A 21852-nucleotide genomic window follows, 5' to 3' on the forward strand; every position below is an offset into this window, starting at 1 on the left:
GGAACAGAGGGAAAGACAGCCAATGGTCAGAGAATTAAGACAGCATACCGGGGAGACCAGGTCAATGTCTGCCATTTCAGAAAAATCGCTGCTTACTTTGAAATCAAAAGTGTAATTGGTGTAAGGCATCAAGTTGTTTTCGTAGGCGCTCTTGAGTTGGAAGCCATGCGTAATTCTTCCTTCAGAAGCCCCGTTTTTTCCATTGCCACTGAAGTTCATGAGACACTCGTTATAACGCAACTCCTTGAAGTCCTTGTGGTTGTCAGCTACTATGCCATTGCTTAAGTATTCCACTACACCTGTTTGCAAAGGAAAGGATTCAGGGAGTTGCTTTAAATTACGACATTCAGGGAATGTTGGCCTTGGAGTCAAAACCCAAAACACCAGTAAGACACAACATGAGATTAGAAAAGAGCTTTCCACCTAAGGGGAAATCTACACAGCAGCTGTCTTGTCCATGTCTGAGCCAAACACACTGTTCTGACACAGAGCCAGGGAACTGAGGCTCTCCTTTGAGGATTACAGTAAACCCATAGTACATGTACTGTAGTACGCATGTGACGGAGTGCTAGAGGGACAGCTTTCATACGTATACCTGATACTACAGTATCGGATGTCATAAGTACCAAAGCAAACCCGTCTCCTTAGAAAGTTTTCATGTTCCATCACAAACTGACATCTTTCTTAATTATTGCTGCTCAAGGGGTGGGTATCTATTTAACAATTTATTTAAGATCTATTTGTTCTTTTCTACATCTTTGTAGGCGTAACCAACTTTTCTGGAGTGTACAGCAGACCACAAAAAAGCAGACTACTCAACCAGAGGACTTGCATTCTCTTCAGACGGATTTTGAAAGACAGCTGCTACTAAGAAAGCTTTCATCCAAACCTACCCAGGGAAGTGCAAACCGCCCCATTGCCCTCAGAGGAAAAGAGGATTCAAACGTTCTAAACAGGTAAATTAAAAATTAAGCCAAAACCTGTCTTACCTGAATCAGGCAGTGAGTTGAGATCTGCACACAGCACCAGAGGGATAGAGTTAGGATCTGCTGTTGGGCTACCTGGCCTGCTTGAGGCTTTCTCGAGGATATTTTTCAGTTCTGAGACAAACATCATAGTCTGAATGAGTTTCACATCCGAGTATTCAGGGTCCCAGTGCATGTGGGCATTGGCCACAATAAGCAGCTGTTTGTCCACATGAAGCGATTTCATACCTGGATAAACAAATGCACTTTTATCAGCAAAAGGCTGATTGTGTGAATACGGCAGATTTCCCTTTGTTAACATTCAGTGTCTAGCTACTAAGGACTCCAAGTCAGATGCACCAGCAGATGGATGTACTTTCACTGCTGGAAAAAAGGCATTACCTGAACCACTACTCCTTCTTAAATCAACAGCTTTTACGCAATATTACGTGACTAAATCTCTCCAGGAAAGAAATAGCCAGCATAATCTGATACTGTTACAATTGCATTCCTTCTCTACTGTTCAAGTGGTCATTGCTTGACCATGCACCATTATTCAATATTTAAGGCACAAGGGAGTTTCCCGACACTTAGCTGCCACGGTACGGCCAATTGTTCCCTTGGGGAAAAAAATCAAACCTGCTCATATGAATGCAGTATGAACCTGGCTGCTGCAAAACGCTATAGCTGGTTTTACTATTTATCTGAGAAACAGTACTCTGAAAGATGGGGCATAAAGTCACAGGCAGCTCCTTCCAGTCCTGCAATTTAGACATTGCACTCCTTTGAAGGGTACACCGGCAACAAGCAATCAAAAAACCAGACACACAGACAGAGCAGGGTGGCAATTTTAAGTATGTTGAAATTGTCTACTGCATCTGATCAAACGTAATGAAAATGTGACAGTCAGTCAATCAAGTGGCATGAAAAGATACCTGATAATTTCATTCTTGCACATCAGTACATCAGCACTGTCATATAATCACCGGGAGAGGATGGAAGGATTCAATCAAGGGGAAAAAAAGACAGTTGAAAATAGAAGTTGAACACTACCGACAACTACTTGTAAGAGCATACGCATGTAAACACACTGACCTTGGAAAAGCTTAATTCTTCAAGAAGAATTTAACAGAATCAGTAAGCAGGGACAAAAGTTTGAAAGGAGAAAGCTAAATGCTGGGCATCTGGCTGCAAGTGCAACCAGACCAGGAAATCACGTCATCTGTGTCCTGTCTTAGCCATTGATGGGCTATCCTTTCTCAAATCAGCACAGTGAACAGCGTTCACTCATCTGCGAGTATTTGGTTACTACCACCAATGGCAATAATATTCTAGAAAGCTGTATTACCTAGGAATAACTCATGCCTTTACGTGGAACTGAATAATCAGTGAGAGAACCACGGTCGTACTCACTTGCTCCAAATAATTCTTTGTGCACCTCTAACACCACGGCAACTCCGATGTTGTCCTTCGTCATCACTCTGTTTAACATAGCTTCTGAACCTTCAGAGTTAGCCATCGCCACCTGGTTGAACTCCACTGTATGCTTCTGCACCAGTGTAAATCTGATTAAACAAAGAGAATCGTGTGTGAACATATGTGATGTACAGCTACGTGAAAAGACATGGTTTCTATCTGCACTCCAGTCTACCACATCCGAGGGGAGAGCCTGCAGGACAGGGTGAGGCATGTTTCTTTTGTCCTCTTGCTTTATAAAAGTAAAAAAAGTTCTAAGAAATATTGCCCCAGTCAGGATAGAGCTCTCGGTCTGGCAAGTGAGATACTCTCAGGGGATACGAGATACCTGGGGTTTAGGATGTGTTTACTTGTTTCAGCGTAGCATTCTGAGAGGACTATTCAGAGCAACACTCAGAGGTTATCGCACCTCCTCAGGAGTGTTCTAGGCAAAAAATTAAGATGAGATGGTAATAAAAGGCTTGCCTTTTACTTTGGGCAAATGCATTATTAAAAAACAGCTTCTTACAAACTACTAGCTACCACCATTAGTTTAACGAAATTGGGTTTTCATTCTTTTCCAGCCTTAGGATGCCTTGCTTCAGGAAAAACTGAAGGCTATTGAAAGGGGTTTTTTTTTGTTTTGTGCTCCAAGAAAATTAAAATAGAGTATTACTAGTCTTCTGTTTTCACCTGTGAGAGCCACAGCATACTAACCAGTTCTCTATATACCCTTGTTAGTTTCAAGGTTTGAAAAAAATCAGTTGTTTGTTTTCACAGACCTCCTCTATTCAAAACCAATCGAGTAGGTTTTATACATGATCTGAAAGGCCGAATTTTGTTTCTGTAAGCAGTGAAAACTCTGAAAGAGAGCTAAGGCTTTGCAAAACTTCCATTTTAATGACTGAAAACTGAGAGAGAATATTCGGAGGCATACTCGGTGTGGTACAACCCATGAGCAGTTTACATAGATGAGAAGTGTGAATGCCAGCACCTCTCCTCCCTTCCCAATAGTTTCATGCTTTTAGTGTAGCAGAACTTTTTTGGATCAGGTATGCAATTATGTAATTTATACATAAATTCGATTAATAAAAGCAGAGAAAATTCTGTGATCCTTTGGCAGCAATGCATCTTTTAATACCTGAAGATTAAGCCAGCACAGCTTATAGATCTTTAATCTTAGAGGGGTGAAACTTCTGTCAAGCAAGGCAAAAGAAGATGAGCTATTTATTAGATCTGCCAAAAAATCCGCACATGAAGCATCTAAGTTTTTCCTCATACTCGCTCTCCTGCAACTTCCATGTTTCTGAAGAAATACCTTTGTTCATAGTCTGAAAGGCATGGAGGGACTGTGTTGCAAATAGAGCAGCAAACAGGAAGGGAGGATCATTCTTTGTAGTGAACTTTATATTTTGTTTTACAGCACAGTACTTTGGTTACCATGCACCCCGAGAGACGAAAGCTTTCAGACCTAAATCAAGCTGGTTTTAATGTATTTTTGAAAAGCTGCTTCTGCCCCTTACTTTTCAGTTTTGAAGAATATTGCACAGCCATCCACATGCTTTTTCTCCTGCTCAGACATGATTTTGGCACGTGACTTGGGAGAAAAGAATCCATCGTATCCTCGTTCTTTCAAGGCTGGCAGAAAAAGGGTGAAGTATTGCTCTGTTTCCACTTCCTGGAATTGAACACAAATGCCTTAGGCTAACAAAGTCAAGTAAACCCTTCCTATCTCTGTACAGCAACTTGGGCCTGCCTTGGCTTGCAGTCAACAGATCTCACCAAAGTGAAAAGCTTCTGTTTGCACAAATCATGTCACTTCCTAGATTAATGGCCTGCTGGAAACAGATTTGCATTCCTGGATATCCTGGAATCCCCCCAAAAGGGAAAGTGACAGGTGTATTTTGTATAGCAATAGATTACACCTGATACTTTTGACATCTGAATGCGGATACAGTCCTAGGTTAAAACTTCTGAGAGGTCAACAGATATCCAGCAGCAATAAGTATTTAATCTGGAGAGCTCTTTTGCACAAGGGTCTCTCACTGTTCTGTAATAAAGCATTTTCTCTGTAGTAACATTTGGACTCCAAGAGGATTTCAGATGTTGATCTTGAGGTTTTCAGACCAAAGTAAAGACTCTCTTCTTGTGCAAGATTTTTGCTTACCAAAACTTGCTTAAAAAATGAAAGATCAGTTTAAAGGCAGAAGTGTTCAACTGTTCTAAACATTGGCAATACATTTCTAATAACACAGCAGGATACATGTACCAGTGACAATTGATATTTAATTTTGACCATGAGAGTCCCCTTGTTAGCCAATGAGAATATTTTTGAGACTTTAACTTCTGTACCAAGCAGGAATGGACTAGGAACAGTGGCACTTGGGGATATAGCATTCTATATTCTCCCCTCCTGCCGTAAACCCCATATACCTAGAGGGAGAATATTTACGATGTTTATCTGAGGGGGAAAAGACCCAGATCTTCCAACACAAATTACCTAGTAATTTAGCTAATTTTATTGCACTTACTTTGTCTCATTTCATAAAACACAAGCTAATGTGTAAACAGGTTGCTGTGCACACAGCTTGTAAACCCCAGAATTTGTTAGCAAGCAGGCGAATATGGTGTTCTCAAGGGAGCGTTTCATTCTAAAGGTAGAAGTTAAGGTTTTCTGTTTCTGATGAAAAATACAGTTATTTTCCAGTTACCTGAAGACTAATGATATCTGCATCACAGTTGACAATTTCTTCCATGATTCCCTTTTTTCTATACTCCCAATTGAGTGCCCAAGATGGGCAGTAGCCATAGAGCTGCCGGGTGGCATATTTATCACACAACACATTGTAACACATAACTGTGAATGAAGCTGGAAGGAAAGAAAGAAAGGGCAAGGTTATCAACCTCTGAAGATTACAAATGCTGAACTTATTCAAGCCAAAATACTGAACCTTACATGGTCTATTCTGGCGGGCCTACTGAACACAAGTCAGTGGGCTTATTCCACTAGCGTTTCATGAGCAGGAGTTAAAAAGGCCCTGCTGAGCCAACAGTTACCACATAAGGCTAAACTCTTCCTGAAAAAAAATCAGCATTACTACCAAAACGAGAGGGCATCATGTGCATCATAAAGCAATGCAATCCTATTTTGCAGTCAAGTCTTTATTACCTTTGGGGTTGGGGGAAATTTAGGGGTTGGCAACAATTAGGAACAGTCTCTCTCTTTGGTAAGGAGAGGGAAAGGAGCAGCTATTTCAGTGACAGAGTCAAAACCCAGCATTTATTGTATGAGGTGCCTTGATACAGCAACTTAGTGACCTGTACAGTTCTAAAGCAAAAGGAAAGCCAAACTGCTAAAGAAGCTGTTACTATGTCATGATACCACAGCATCAGAGAGAAATGCTGATTTAGAATGCTTCATTTTAAGGCAGTCTGATTCCAAAACATTTGTACAATTTTCCTAGCACCTGTACAACATTTCTAAGTTGTATACAGTTGTAGCTGTGTCTATCAAGTCTAAGTGGGAGAGAGGTCTGGGTGAGGGCAAGGAAAAGAAGAAGAAATTAAGTCATAAATTAGCAAGCACCTAATACATTGTTTGGTTGCATTTCAGAAAAATGAGAAAGAAGACAGCATGCAGCTTATCTGATCATTCAACTTGAAACACATGTCCTTCACGCACAAACTTCTCAACTCCCTTAGATTTTACACCAAGAAAAATAGATAGGTAAATGCAACATCCTAGCACTGTGCCACTGGAAAAGCTGGCTCATATTTGCAGGGAAAGAACTGAGGTTTTACTATGAGGCTACCCCACAGCTGTATTTGTTTATACTTGTCATCAGAGATTTCCACTGTTCAGTTGCTTCAATTTTATAATAACAACCAATTGGCTTGTTACAGTTTTAACCATGAAATATTGCACAGCTCACCTGCCTAACGCTATGCTTTCTAATGACTTCTGAATTCTGTTTCTGCTCAGGAAGTTTGATTTAAAAAATAAAACCAAAGTCCGTAAAACTCCACTGAGATACTGATTTGTATGGGAATTTGAAACAGAAATGCAGAACTTGATGTTGTGGTGGCTTACAGGACTTTTAGCATTTTCCATTTCTTCCTATTTTTTTTCTGGTTTGTTGTTCTTTAATATAAAAAAGGTGACAGATGAGCTTAACTGCAACATTAGCCTGCTTAACACACGACCAAGTTAAGTTTTGAAGACCTGCCATTGTCACGCTTCTAAAAAGAAAAAGTACAGAGGACTGCCACATTATTCTTGCTGGTTATTAATCTGATCTTCTGCAATAACAATATTAGCATTTTTCTTCTTTATACAAGCTCACTGATGGTTTTTGAGGGCTGTATTCAGGATGCACAGGGGAAGAAGGGCCACTGGATTTAGACAGCCTGAAGACATGCACTTTATCAAAAGCAACAATAGAGGGCATTAAACTAACTTCAGTAGCAGGCACTCCACGTGTTTACTTGCAGATAGCAACTTCTCAAAGTCTCTCTTTAGTCAGCCTGTGCGCAGACACGGCACTTGTATACAGTTATTTTACAGTTCTTACTATTTCTGAGAACTGAATTTTTCAAAAAAAGCTCTTCTGCTTGAGCATCAGTGGCTAGAACAGTTATGAAAAAGCCTAACATGGAAAAGAAATGACCAGCATCCCATTCAAATTACAAAAATTGTATTTACAGCACAGCCATATGTTAATTGTTTTAGTACAAATGAACACAAATTGCTATTTTCAGTCCGATCCATGTAAGGCAGAAGACTTCTCTGAAGATAAAGCCAAAGAAAAGCTTTTCAGCACGTTATTGTGAGAACACAGGGTAAAGAACCACAGATTTACCTGAGGGCAGAATTTGGTCTCGTTCTTTTAAAGTAATCCATGGCCTTGGAGGCAGCTGCTCTGGATGAACTAAAATAAATTTAAAACAGTGATTAATTCAGGTTTTGTATTTGTAAGTTACAATTTCCAAGTCCAAATTATGACTGAACAGTAATGTTCCATACCGTGCTTTGCAACCCCAACTCCCCAAGTCTTTTTATGCTCCAGGGTAGGCAAGAATCATTTAAATAGCTAGCTATAGCAAGATCAAATTTGTCAATTGTAAGATTCACAACTATTTTTGTCTCTTGCTTTCAAATCTAGAAGCACCACTGAAATACTTCTGCACCTTGAATACACTGCTGAAGAAGGAAGGGTAAGTCCTGTAATGGTTCAGACATCCTGCACTCCCCTTCTCCAGGATCCTCACCCTATACCCAACACTCCTGCAATACTTTAACTTAGCAGACATCAAGTGGCAAATGGAAAGCTCAGTTACAGAACCATGAAGCAGGATCTGAGTCAGGTACTGGATATTCTTAATCGCTTTGGTATTTCTAGATCTAAATTTGACATTCTGCTTGCATTTGGATTATAATTTCTAGTGGAAAGTATCAAAATGGCTTCAGCAAGGAAGACTTAGCACTTTGTTGGCAATTGAAGGGTTTCAAACAGAACAGTGGGAACAACTGGCTGTAACATGGGAATATGGGAAAAGCTTAGAAAATACGTCAACCTCTTCCACTGTGTGTGTTTATGTGTATGACTGGAACCACTTGACAAAAATGCAAAAGCAGTTAGAAAACACTCTCCCTTCAGTGGTTCAGATTCTTGTTTTAGAAGCAAATACTGTCAGAAATGCATGCTTTTACACCACTTCTGTCAATCAGATTTGTAGGGCTGTCACCTGCTAGATTGTCAAGCATGTAGTTCAGTAGCTTTCGAGTTCCGTCCGGATCCTGGTAGAGGCTGAGAATATCTTGTGATAAAGGATTGCCTGCCAACAGCATAAAACAACAACTGGGTGATTAGCTGCCTGACTTTCTTGAGGCTTTCCAACCAAAGAAAATCCCCCATAATGAGAACAGATGAATTGACCCAGAAGATATTTAGGTTGCTTAATTTGGAACTGTAGAATACCACAGTAACAGATGCTATAGAATTAGCTAGCACACGTAGACTTTCTTCCTTTGACTCACCTCAATCAATAATACAGTAGGTTAAAGGGTTTATTTACCTATCTGCAGATTTAAAATAGGCTCATAAGAAAGTTTAACAGCATTTAAAAAGAAAAGCATTTTCCAAACTGGCTGGTCATTTTTGCTGCAAGCTTCATATCTCAAATAAACTGTAAGAAAATATTGAGGTAATACACAAAGCTTTTAAGCCCACCTCCTCAGTAATTCAAGAGTACTCCTAGGAGTATTTAGCTGTAAAGAACTCACCTTTCAAACCTAGGGTTTGTAGCTGGAAGAGCCGTCCAAGTTCATAAGGCAAAACCCGTAACAGATTGTTATTTAAAAGCAATTCCCTGCAGCAAATGCAAAAACACTTTTGATGAGTATCACATCAGAAGAAAACTCAAAGCGCTATATGCCGCTCATCTTCAAAGATTACACTTTTCACCCTGAATTTTTTTGTATTATGGAAAGATATGCCAATCTTCCCATTTCAAAGCATGACCAAAATACTTTCATTAGGGAAAAAAAAAGCCACAAAAACCCCAAAACACAAAATTAAATCAGGGAGAATTCAAACTGCAGGCAATTACCTACTCTCAAAGAATGTTTCAGAGCAGAAGACTACATAGCTTACAGACATGTATCTGTAGAGATCAGGAAAGGAGGGTAATGAACCCCAAAATAATTATTAGAAATGAAGCTTTGCACCAATCTTGAATTTTTCAGAATTATTTTAAATACAAGAATGGCAAGCAAAATAAAATTCTTGGTCCCAATCCCAGAACACAGGTTTTTGAAAAGTTAACTAGAATAATTTCTCTCACCTGAGAGACACCATGTTTCCTAGTTCTGCTGGTAAACTTCTGAGTTTGTTGGATGACAGATCCAGGTAAACCAGATTATGAAGCTTGGCAATATCAGGTGGAATGCGAGTAAGATTATTGTCATTGAGGTGCAGAGCAGTCAAGTGCGTCAGCGACCAAAGTGACGTACTTAAGCTCCGCACTCTACCTAAAAAAGAAAAACAAAGAACCACCTCTTCAGTCTGGTCTGCACTCTCAAACCATCAGATACAAAGTATGGGGGATGTCAGAATATGGGATTTCCAGTGTGGAAACCCTACCACTTCACTGGAACACTCAGCGACACTTGCAGAAGATACCTTTGTACATCTTTTCTATGAGCAGACTTTAAATAATTATCTAACCTTCCCAGTTAAAAGGATAGAGACAAAGGTACAGTCCTAGGGAAGCCCATGTTGTATCCAAAAACTCACGCCCAATCTGAGTTGGTGTTTTAAATCAACTGGGCTGAATGTGAGACAGCCAAGCTCAAAGGCAATCTGGTAAGTCAATTACTACTCCTCCTCCAACTCTGAAAAACTGTCTTCACAACAGGATCCCCTATCTGAAAGTGTCTGGTATGATTCTGGGGCACCAACAACTCCGCCGAACCAAAATTCAACACCAAATGAACTCACCCGAGATCTCTAATTCAGCCCAGTGTGACTTCTTCCCGTTGGCTACCTCTTCTGCTGACATGATGGTGTAAATTCTGCGAGGATCTGGAGGATCATATTTTTCCTTTGGCATCCCTGTTAGTCTGAAAGACCATCAGAACCATTACCGTCTGTCACTCGGCAACATTTCTTCATTTCTAGCCCGCCAGGAGCTTACCTTCTCCAGTGACACTCTGCAAAAACAAATGCCCTAGGGTTATGTACAATAAATATTATGCTGATGTCAGCCCAACTGCTCCCAGCAGCATGGAGTTAAGCAGGTGCTCAGGCCTTTGCAGAATACGGGCCCGTAATGGAAAAGGGCATTTCTTCCTACAAAGTTTGGTTTTCTGCAGTCATCCACAGTGCAACCTTGTACTGTCCGAATGCAGACTTTCTGGATTTCCTAGTTTATCCCCCAGACCAAAGCATAACCTACATCATTGCTGAGTTATTTGCTGTGTGCAGAACCTGCAGACAAGATGACAGCGTTTTGCTGTTCACGGCGAAAGCACATGGACTGCTCCCTCCTGTAGTTTTCACAGGGAACCAACGATTGAAGGGAAGGCTCTTCTCTTTGCCTTTACAGCAATTATTTTCAACGTACAAAGTCCTGCTTTTGCACTCCACTTATACAAGACTTGAAATTGCAATCTGAAGGGGAATTAGCTCAATTTTTCCATTAACTATCTAGCTTTTCTGTTTTGTGCTTTTTCATGCTCAGTATCAGTCAAGACCTTCTTACTCCTAATGGCCTAGGACACATCAAATGAGCTCAGGTAAAATTCTCATTAGCTGTTCTTGTGCATACAGGGCTTCAGCCCAGTCCAAAACTTTAATATCAGATGCACTCACGACTTAAGGGTGAGCTTGCACACACACAAATTCAACTGATCTCATTTTCCAGATTCTTGTCAGAAGAGAGCTCCGATGTCCCATTCAAAAAACATACACCTTCCAGATGACACGGGGAGGTTTCCCTCCATACCTCCCCAGACCGCTGTGCCGAGAAACACTAGGGGGGCAGAGGGGTTGTTTGGTTTGAAAACATATGGTTAGCTGAATTTGCTGTTCACTCATCTTTTCCTCCCCAGACACACAAAATACACAAACCCTGATTTTATACAAATCCAAAGCAGCTGGTCTACAGGATGCATTTTTTCCCTCATACATACATCTCTACTACAACTGGCTGCAATAGCTGTGAAGCTCTTAAAACAACTATAACTTGTTTGGTTTGCTGAACTGACAGGAGAAAAAACTATCAAGAATTTGAGGAAACTACCAAGTGTTTTTTTAGCTAGTCCAACTAAACAAAGATCACACGTCCATTTTATGAGCTCAAAGTACTGCAGTTTTTTTCCAGTTGATGCAGATAGCCAAACCAGCATTCCAGCACTGCACAGGAGCAGGAGCTGTCAGGGCTGTCCCCTCCAAAGGGTCTCAGTTACAGGTCTGGTGCTTCCCTCCCTGACGAAAACCCAAGGAAATTCCATTTTAACCGAATTAAGGCTCCCTGTTGCAAGCGCAGGGGAGATGTGAGCCCCACCATGTCTAATTATAGCCAACTTCTATTTACAGGTGAAGTCATACAGCAAGGAAAGCTACAGTGTAAGAGGATTCTGTGCTCACGCTGCTCAGCTGCAGCAATTCAGTTTGGGGCAATGAATGAAACAGATTATTTAAGGACATGGGATTAGACCTGAAAGCCTTTGATCCTCATTTCAGAACCTCAAAATCGGGAACGGTACTTCCCGACACAATCAGAGTTACAGGCTATGCTTCGGGAATGCTAACTCTCCGGTGCTTGGGTTTTGCTGGATTTAGCTTCACTGTTAAATATGTGCATGTGCAGAAGCAGGGAGCAGCCCCGGCCCCAAGAACGGATTCCTCACAGCCCCTGCCGAGAGCCACGAGAGCCCTATTTCACCTTTTCTCCCAGGCATCCTTGCCCTTAGACATGTATGAAACTAATCCACATTCCAGCGAGTCTCGACACGGCTCTTCCTGGATTTTGCTAGACCCCTGGAGCCGACCAGAGACATCCAGCAGAGCCGTGAATCACTGCTGAGACAGGGGGCCAAGACCCGAGAACTGGGAGAGCTTGCAGTCCCTGGCAGCTGTGGAGAGCACCATCCCAGTCCCCATGCCTGCGAGGAAGCACGCTGCAATGCTACCGTACTTTGTATTAAAGCCTAATTGCCTCAATTAGCACCGAGTTATTATCTAGCATCCTACTCAATACAAACTTTACATGATACACACTCAAATCAAGACCACAGTCCTAGCGTTTCAGACATGGCATAAATGGAGCAAGTCTCTTTGTGCCAAAAAGCTAGTTCTGCAGTAAGTAAAGCTGTCACATCACTGTCACAGGATTACCAGCAATGATCCTTTAATAGAAAATGAGATTTCATTACCTGGCAATATTTATTTCATCCACAAGGCGTACTGCAGCTTAGAAAGGGAAAACCTAAAAGCTGCGTGGTGAAAATCAAGCAGAATACCAACAAAGGATTAAGGGTTTAGGGCAGAAGAGAGTGTTTTGGATCTTTAAGTCTTAATCATCAGACATTTGAACTGACCCAGGATGGGTCTTCATTTTGCTTTTTCATCTGTCGTATCTTAAAACGATCCATACTTCTACCACATCTGGACCTAAGACATCGCAAACTTTGCTGTCCAATACCCAGCACCAGCATTTTCACAGAGTGCTCTGTGAAACACGCTGTGCTTACCGGGTCTTCACATTCTTGTTTTCTACAGCATAATATTATAGTGATATCAGACCTAGGCAGGCTTAAATTTCAGTTTCTACATACTAAGCTTTGGCTGTGGTTGCTTCCTATGGGCTTCTCAAGGTGCATTTCCAGCTAAAAAAGGAAGCAGAAAATTATTCGTGTTTCTGCTCGCCATTTCATCGCAAGACAGACACAGATGGCTAACAGCTCAGGAAGGCTCAGTCCAGCCAGGGGTCCTTGCTGTCACACACGCACGTTGGTTCAAAGTCTTGAAGCGGCAGCAGTCTCCTCCAGCTGCTGAGCAGCCTCGCTGGAAACCAGAGCAGGGCTTGCCATTCCCACTGCCAGACCCCAGCAGCTTCGCTCCTCACAGCGGGACAGAAGTTGGACAAATATCCCAGGGCCTGGCAATGAAGTCATTAATACTGCGGTGGTTAGACCATCTGAGTCACCCCATACTCATCCATACCTGCCCACAGGCCAAGAGATGACCACTGACCGGGTGACACCATCAAAAAGCTTCAGGATTACAGTTTCCTCCTTGGCAGGGAACCCAACTGAATTATGTGGAAATATCGCTCATTATGAGAAGTGCGCTGCCAATTTAAAGCAATTTGCGGCAGTCGGAGGCCTTCCAATGAAATGAGCCCTGAACTGCGAGTCAAATGACACGCACATTTTTCAGGTATTAGTCACTTTAATATTATTTTGAAATAGTAGTGAGTCAAACGAGCACCAGTGTAATTTCCACAGTTACAGAAAAGGGAAAACAAACCTAAATCAAATATTTTTTTTTTCTTGTGCGTAACAGCAACATTGAGCAAGACTTGAAAGCCACCACATGTATTTTTTTGAAGCAAAAATGAATTCTGCCTGGGTTCCCAACTCCTATCGTTCCCATCTCCCCTTCTGCTTGTCCTGCAACTAAACCAGTATCCAAAAATCTCAGCCTATTTTTGCTCGGTCTTCAGGGAGCTACACCAAGTTTCCTGAATCAGTTAACCCCAAAATCAGACACACATTAGTGCTGTGGCAAGGAACAAAGCAGGAAGACCCAGCCAGCGGTGTGGGAACTGAAATAGCACTGATTTAGGTCAGCTTGAGCTGTTGCAGAGTTCCACCCTGCAGGTTCAAGCAAGGCCTTTGCTAAAATTCAGCTAACACCACAGGTGTGATGTAAGCAGAATATGTGGACTCAGTTTCTTTGTTTTTCAAGTGGGACCAAAAATAGAAGTTCTTGCCAGCTTTTCTTCTAAAGAGTTCCCATGGAAAACTTTTGAAGCTTCTAAAACTTGCTCTCCACTACAATTCTAACCATGTAAACTTAAAGAGTATGACCCTGACATTATGTAAATTAAAGAAAACCTGAATATGAGAACACCAGTGCATTAGTAAGGACAGTATTTAAGCTCTGAACAAACTTCAAAATCTGGAGGTTCCTAACAACGTCATGCTTATGTGCTAACTCTTTGGCTACAAGCCCATCCTCAAAAGCCTAGAGATGACTGGCATAGCAGGGTTACTCAGCTGAAACCCTAAGTAGGTCCCAGGTGAACTTAAGCAGCTCTAGCTCAGCTGTATATAAAAAGGGTTAAGGGGCAGTTACTTGTTTTGGAAGTGTTGCAAGTAGTAGGTTTCTGGCTGTCTTTTTTGCATTCTTGTTTTTATATGCTGTTGTGTTTGCTGGCTTTTCTGTACGGGGCATGCTAACTATTGATTAAAGCCAAAAAAAAAAAAAAAAAAAAGGAATAATGTGATGGTACTGAAAGTATGAAGAGTGTTAAAGAAGAAAGTTTTGAGATATCAGGCTGTGCCACAGGCTTTTACTCTGAAGACACATTTTTTGGGCAACAAACAACAGGACCTTCTGCACACTTGGAGTTTCAGGCAACCAGGTAATAAACAGAAAAGAGCACTGTTTTTCTAGACTTAACTATCCAAGATCTTCTTGAGTAATATAGGTGCAGAGAATATGAGATGGGGAGCATATAGTTAGCAGTATGAAATAGAAACTGATTTTTTTCTAAGGGAAAAGCTGAAGGCAGCCTTACAAACTGCATCAACACAAGAGAAAACAGGACACCGTGTCAGATATTAAGAAATTTCTTAACTCATAGTGTATTTTTTTTTTTTGTATGGGTGGGGGAAATCAACAGCAGCTGTGAACATAGAAAAAGCTCTACCATTACACAGGACATCCAAACACACCAAAGTAACTATCTCAGGGTTGCTACGAGGGATGAACTGCATCACTATCACTTTTAATGAAGTCACATCTCTTCTTCTGAAGGCAAATATCCCCCATCAAGCAGAAGGATTAATGTATGTTCAGTGGAAAGAGAAAGCCTGCTCAAAGCTGTCCAGACGATTTGGCATTTATGTTGCAGGAGAGCTTTGAAGCCAGATAGGTCAAAGTCCCTCAGAGCAACATCCTGCTGCAAAATAATGACCTGTCCCTTCCCCAGAGAGGTTAGAAGATGCATTTCTTAAATTATAGCAACTAGAATGTGTTGTTCCATTTAAGTTCTTTCATAGCTCGATGCATAAATGAATTGTCTGTTTCTAACAAGGAAGTAAATAGAAAAGAGCTGCAACTTCATCTTGCTTCAGCCCGATGTTCGTGGATGTGTTAGCACAACTCAAAATCCTCGCCTCCAGCAGAGTGACATTCTTTGTGACTTTTTTTTTCAGTCTCTGTATATAGATGAGTCAAACTGCCAAAGCATTTTGAAAACTATCCAGCAGACGGCCCTGAATCATTCCTCCTTCCTCTGCGCAGTAACAGCTTACTGTCCATCCACTTCCATATGGTGATCCCTCCCAGGAATTAAAAATCCTGCTGGTTGACGAGGCCAGGGTGTGTGCGTGCGCATGTATACACACAGGCACGTGTTATTTAATGTTGGAAAGTTGGACTGGAAGCTGGAAACAAGAGCCATTTTTATCAATGTATTTTGTAAACAGGACTAAATGGTTGCAAAGGGAGGAGAGGAAGGCCACTCACCTGTAACAAGCACGCTCAGTTTTTATATGACTGTATGACAAAAGTCTCTCGACTTCAGCCTGCCAGAGGAGAAGGGGAAGTATAGGCAATACCCACAAATACAAAAACTGACTTAGAGTACTTCTGAAGGGGGATGAAGATCAAGAAAATAAGGTGATTGTTTAAAGCTATGTTAAGGGGATTTAAATGCAAACTGCTAATACTAGGATATGTATACATGTGTTAGCTTAAGGTGAACTACTTAGTATATCAGTATATATAGTATCCAGTGTAAATATACTAGCAAGAAAATAGGTAAGGGGAATTTTGGTAGTCTTTTGCTTGGATCTGAATTGTCTTCATTGTGCTTTCCTGCAGGAACACGTTCAACCACTGCTGCATATGCTGTCTCTACGAAGAATTCAACGAGCACTGTGAGTCTGACAACAAAAGTACTGTCTCTTTTCAGTTTCTTATTCCAAGTAACCTGATTGGGAATAGAGTTTATCAGTGAAACAAATAAAAATGCCTCATAATGTGTTTTTTTTATTAAAAAGAAAATAAGCATTTTGTTACTGTCATTTCCCTATACTGAGATTTCAAACAATCTTTGACGAAAGTATAACCAAAGTACATAGAGAGACTACTTGGACACAAGTAAGTATCCTACCAACAGGAGGATAGTTGAACACTAAGTGGAAGTAAATCACAAGGCAAAAGACGAAACTTGAAGTGAATATTAAATCTAAGGAATAACTACTAAAATTTCAAGCTTAGCACCACAGAGCTAGCAACAAGTGATGAAGTCCACAAGTACAACTAAAAAAAAAAATATCTTTGATTTTGTAAATCTGTAAAAAGATGTATTTATTTTTGTATAATCTATCCAGGGAAATTGTTTCTCATGAGAAGGCACACTGACTCTGCTGTGCAGAGGGCTCCACTACATGAACTCAGTAGGACTACCTAGCTCTACTCACTAGCAATCTCTTATTTAGCAGGAAGAGTCTATATCAGAACTGTGGAAATCTAGAGCATTAAGGGTCATTTACTTCTATCTCCTTTCAAGTCTGTAGCAACATAACTCTGCCTCTATAGTAACCTGTAGACAGGGTCTCAGCCCAGTTTGCTTTTTTTTAAATAACCTGGGCTCCAAGTGGGAAAGAGACAGGACCTTACTTCTGTAATGCTGTTAGAAAATTACATCAGCTTGTACTCCTCTCATCTGCTAATGCCTTTAAAAATACAGCAACGTAATACAGGGGTTTTCTTGAACCACATCAGTCATGCATCTAAAAGCAAACTTGCTTTAGTAAGACCTTTGTTACTCTTAGGTTCAGTACTTAAATTCCTTAACTTGAAACTTTTGAGGAGTCTTCACACATATCGCAAGCTGAATGTTTTAATAAAACTACCACCTCTTCTACGTGATCGAGATTAATATTAGATGTAGAAAATATTTCAACAAAATAAACTTCAGAAGTAATTTTCATAGTCCTTCCTTGTACCTATCACAAGGCAGATCTCCTTCAAGGACTACAACTTTATTTTTAAGCAGACGTAGAAGGACCTCAGTAGTGGGATCTCTATACTGATGCTGAGAGGATGAAAAGCTGTTCCTCCAAGCTATAAGTGGCCAGGAAGCATGTTTGTCCCAAGAAACGTAAGGGAACATACTTTACCTATGGTGTTGCCCCTGCCTAGCAATTTTATCTTTGCCATAATCAAGGGAAACTTGCAGCCATCCAACAGCTTTGGAACGAGGTTGCATGGGCAGGAGGCTTCTTCATGGAGTAACTTCAGGGTTGGGAAGAGAGCACTACTGTTTCATTAACTTGGGTGACAATTTGGAAAGCGTTGCAGTCCTTACCAGAATGGTGGCAACCCTGTGAGAACCTGCATGCAGGATTTCAGACTTGCACTCACCCACTCCAGCTAGCAAACCCCAAAGTGTGATGAAAAGGACATGTCGACAACAAGCAAAGCAACAATATGATGGAATTTTTCCAAACCTTGCTCTAGTTTTTATTCCATGTGGTACTTAGATTAGGCTCAGCTAGAGGAGGCTATTTGTTTCACATGTTCAGTTTCACAGAAAGTCCTCTCTTTGCTCATTAGTGACCTCTTCATCATGCAAGAGGTGCAGCATTTCATAGTGATCCGCTACAGGCTGTTGTACAAAGGGACTGTTTTCAGGGATTGAAAACACGGTCACTGTTACCTGAACTATGCAGCTTTCTGCCTTTCCAGTAAGGAATTGCCTACGCCTGGTACACAGGTTAGGATACTGGCTCAGCTCATGGAGAGCTGCTCATGTGCTGTCGAGTGTCTGTAAGGAAGCAAAACACGATGCAGGACCAGCTGCAGTGACGTTCAGCGACCGCATCCTGCGAGGCTTCTCGCCTCTTCTGCCCGTCTTGACATATGGCACAAGCCTGAGCGCAGGGAAATTCAAGTTAGGGGTGGGAATAGTGAAACTCAAGAGGTAACCAAGAACCTGCAGCTGATAGTAAATTCAGTGGCAGTGGGATCCAGGGGCCTTCACGTTACCACTTCAACAAAGACTGTCAAAGCCCAGAGAAGCATAGAAAAGTCATAGAACCAAACCCTGGTGGAAAAAAACAACCAAACAGAAAAACCCAGCAAAAGCCAAGGGGAGGAGTGGGAAGGGAGGGAATGAGCTGTATTAGATTAATTCTAGAGCCAACTGGGACCTGTTTGATGGAAATGCTAATTTGTCCTACTGACATACACCCATTAATTATTTCCCCTGTTCCCTCATCTCTTCTAAATGAAGTATAGCGTTTTTTCTTAAATCGCAGGTAATGCAAGAATATGCAGGTTTCCACCCTTCCTTTTCCTCTGTGTCACACCCCCACTTACAAGAACAGCTGAACTACTTACTGCATGGAAATACTATGTAGCATTACAGTTATTTTTAATTTTTGTACTTAATTAACATTTCAGTACTTACTCCAAAAGAACAGTTTCTGCTCTATTTGAAGTAGTCTGTTACCTCTTATTGCGTACATGACAACTCTTGAATATCTGCATCAAGTCAGAGAGGAATACCTGCCTTTGTCTGCAGATGCCTTTTATACTTACTGCTTTCAGAGGAGCTCTTACGGGCTAGTTTACAAGCCAATACAGGGCAGGTAGCTCCTCAAAAGCAAAGCTCCGCTTAACAGAAATGCATACAAGGGATCTATTATAGGGCAAGAAGACTTTCAACAGACAACCTGTAAATAAACCTAATAAGAAGCCTCCAGAGGGATTGTTTAAATAGCACATTTATTTACACAAGTATTCCAAGCTAGTTCAAAGAAATGGCCCATTTGTAATGCCACCCCATCCCCTGGAGAGCACCGGTCTTTTAATGAGATACAGGACAGAGTGGCTTAAAGGATTAGAAACTGAAGTCACTAGGAGTCTGGGGAAGACTGTGCTGGATCGGTAGCAAGCATCAAGACAAAACACTGTCCAGGGCTTTGCGCACAGAAGAAAAGCAGCTGTCCATGGCTGCAACTTAAAGCAGGAGGTTTTCCTAGTACCAGTTGAACAGCATAAAGACTGGCGAGACAGAAAGCTCACAACACCAAGAACTGAGTAAGCTTAAAGTGTCGTCGTGTGCGAGCATCTCGCTGAGCCTCTAGGGAAAGAGCTGTTTTATTGACAAGACTAATCCAACACCTCAGCCTATTCAGTCACTTGCTTAGAAACGATAAAGACCCTGTTCAGGTTGCCCTGAGCCAACACCTTGTCTCATTCAACTCCTCAGGATCAATAATTGGAGAGAAGTCAGTTATCGACCTGTTTTTTGAGCAAAACTACACCAGAATTATTAATTCACGCACACCACTGCAGCAACTTGGAAGTGGTCTTCTCAATGAACATTTCCTCCTTTCTTTAAAATACAATTTGAATCATCAATAACCTTTCATCCTTCAAAGAAAAGTTCATGCTAGGAGAAAAGAACAAATGAGATTATGTCCGTGGCTACGACATTATCTTGCCCTTTAAGTGGTAGGCTGCCAACACTTCAAGAAAATAAGCAAAGCCCAGCAGCACTTCAGCTACTCTCCCTTTATGATAGAAAGATAATGGCCAGCTTATCACTCACGATCTGTTCTTTGCAGCAATAATTAACAGGGAAATCTGCCACCATAAAACTTACTTCAAACAGCTTTAAAGTTTCAAGGCCTGCCCTGTTCAACTACAGGTAGATTTGGACGAGTCAAAGCTCAAGATTTAAAAAAAACCCCAACAAACAAACACCCCCCCCCCCCCCCCCCAAAAAAAAAAAAAAAAAAAAAAGGAGATAAAAAAGCCAGAGGGAAAAAAGTACACACCAATAGTGGAAACTGTTTTGCAATCACTGGCATAATAAATTAGCCATTTTCATATTACAGCCCAGTTTCAGCAGGCCATAGGATGCTGCACTAGCGCTTAAAGTAGCTAGGCTTGTATGCTCAGAAGAGGAGGAGAAAGAAAAGCAATCTCTTTATAATAAAGCAGTTTATAGGCATAAACCCCTTTCTCAGTAGGGTATATTTAAATGTATTTTATTTCTTTAATCAAAGAAGTAAAAGAGCTTGCCTGGTAGCCTGAGAAGAGCATATTATTTGGATATCAAAAGATAGTTAATTCAGCTGCTTCTGTATCTGATTATCCAAATCTTTCCTGTGTGCATTTACACCATACTTAAACTTCCAAACACTAGATTTAGTTTTAAAATACATGTTGATGAGTAACATATACTTTTCTAGTTGTGTTCCAGCAAGGTGGAAAACAAGAAACTATAGCAACAATAGCCCAAGACAATCTCTGTGGGGACCAGGAAATTCACCTCTAACAAAAGTGAGATGCAGGTATCTGGAGGTTAATTCGCTATGAGCATCTATGAAATCTGACCGCAACAAGACACACGAGAGCTGTGTTGTCCAGTGGGTCAACACGCTACCCAGTGCAGCAGGTATCCTGCTCTCTAAACCAAAATTAGCAGAAGGCTAATTCTGTTGCCCAGAACGACCACTGTAATATTTAGTTTATTAGAGGGAAGCAGGCCATACGGGAACAAACCCTGAGGTATATGTCAGCTGGCAGGGGACATGGCCAAGAGCTGACATGAATTGCGCTCGTTCCTCTGTTAGAAGACAGGTTGAACTTGGGTGGATTCCTCTGTTCAGCCACTTGAAGGGATTTAATCTAAAATGTGTGCATTACCTAACCAGGCAATTCCTTTGGCAATTTTTGCTGAAGTTTTTCAAACAAGTCAGCTTTCTATTATTTCTTAATATGCTAGTATGTGAGAAGTTAATTCAAGAGTTCCCTAATGTTTGTGTTTGCAAAGGCTTCCTCGCAGTCCCTCCTCCTTCCCTGTCACGCTGAGTTTTGGTCATGGTCCTTTGCCATGGATTCAGAGTTATGCAAGCCACCAGGCACTGTTGGAAATGCTGCGGAGGTCCAAGCACTCGTGACACTAAATGCTGTAAAAAGCTGAAAAGAAGATAATGATATCTGAAAGGAAGTTAAAGAAGAGAAATACAGTCCGAAGCCCTGGCCCTACCAAGCATCACTCACCGCTGGGTAGCACACTCACCACTGCTTTACAGAAATGGAGCCTAAAGCAAGAGCGCAGACACAGGGGCTATGTGGAAGAGGCAGGTGCAGATTCAGGAATGCTGTAGCATTGTTGACAGCTTGAGGTTTTAAAGCACCATGTAGAAAATACTTCTGAGTTGTACTCATCTCCCCACATACGCATCCAGAGTTGTTTTGTCCATACCTGCAGCTGCCATGAAATAAGTGGCCATCAATTTAAAACTGAACGGTTCCACCTTTACATGCAGAGGGAGCTTTATTTTACAGCACCTAGGGGTTACTGTAGCAGGCAGAAAAACATCTTGCAGTTCATCGCAGGACTAGTCACTGTGCAGTCTTAAAGTCAAACCATACACCAAAAAATACATCAAAGAATGAAACAGATATCCTAAGGTCACAGCCTCACTCAGACTTTGCCACATAAGTCTGCAAAAAGTCTATATAACCTTGTAATCCAAGACATTTCAAAGAGATCTTAGTACTGTAAAAAAAACAAATGTCCTATTCTATCCACAGGTCTCAAATAATTAATATATGTGCTTTTCTCATCCACTCAAAATATTCCTAATTTATCTGATGAACTCTACTCC

General features: G+C 41.2%; 1 protein-coding gene across 4 annotated transcripts in view; it reads right to left on the reverse strand.

The window, feature by feature from the left end:
- CNOT6L (CCR4-NOT transcription complex subunit 6 like) overlaps positions 1–21852 on the reverse strand; it is a 38060-nt gene that overhangs the window by 7397 nt on the left and 8811 nt on the right. For 3 of the 4 annotated variants that reach the window (XM_049814657.1, XM_049814659.1, XM_049814656.1), the window contains 10 exons: positions 9920–10041; positions 9264–9450; positions 8704–8789; positions 8166–8255; positions 7280–7348; positions 5132–5289; positions 3944–4098; positions 2379–2530; positions 990–1214; positions 97–299 (listed from right to left, as the gene is read on the reverse strand). In XM_049814657.1, the coding sequence (XP_049670614.1) occupies positions 97–299; positions 990–1214; positions 2379–2530; positions 3944–4098; positions 5132–5289; positions 7280–7348; positions 8166–8255; positions 8704–8789; positions 9264–9450; positions 9920–10031 (1437 nt within the window). In that variant the 5' untranslated portion in view covers positions 10032–10041. Of the gene's footprint in view, positions 1–96; positions 300–989; positions 1215–2378; positions 2531–3943; positions 4099–5131; positions 5290–7279; positions 7349–8165; positions 8256–8703; positions 8790–9263; positions 9451–9919; positions 10042–10115; positions 10132–21852 lie in introns of all 4 variants that reach the window. The other variant, XM_049814655.1, reaches the window with a different exon arrangement.

This window comes from Accipiter gentilis, chromosome 12, assembly GCF_929443795.1.
Source record: "Accipiter gentilis chromosome 12, bAccGen1.1, whole genome shotgun sequence".
NCBI classification, from domain to species: Eukaryota; Metazoa; Chordata; class Aves; order Accipitriformes; family Accipitridae; genus Astur; species Astur gentilis.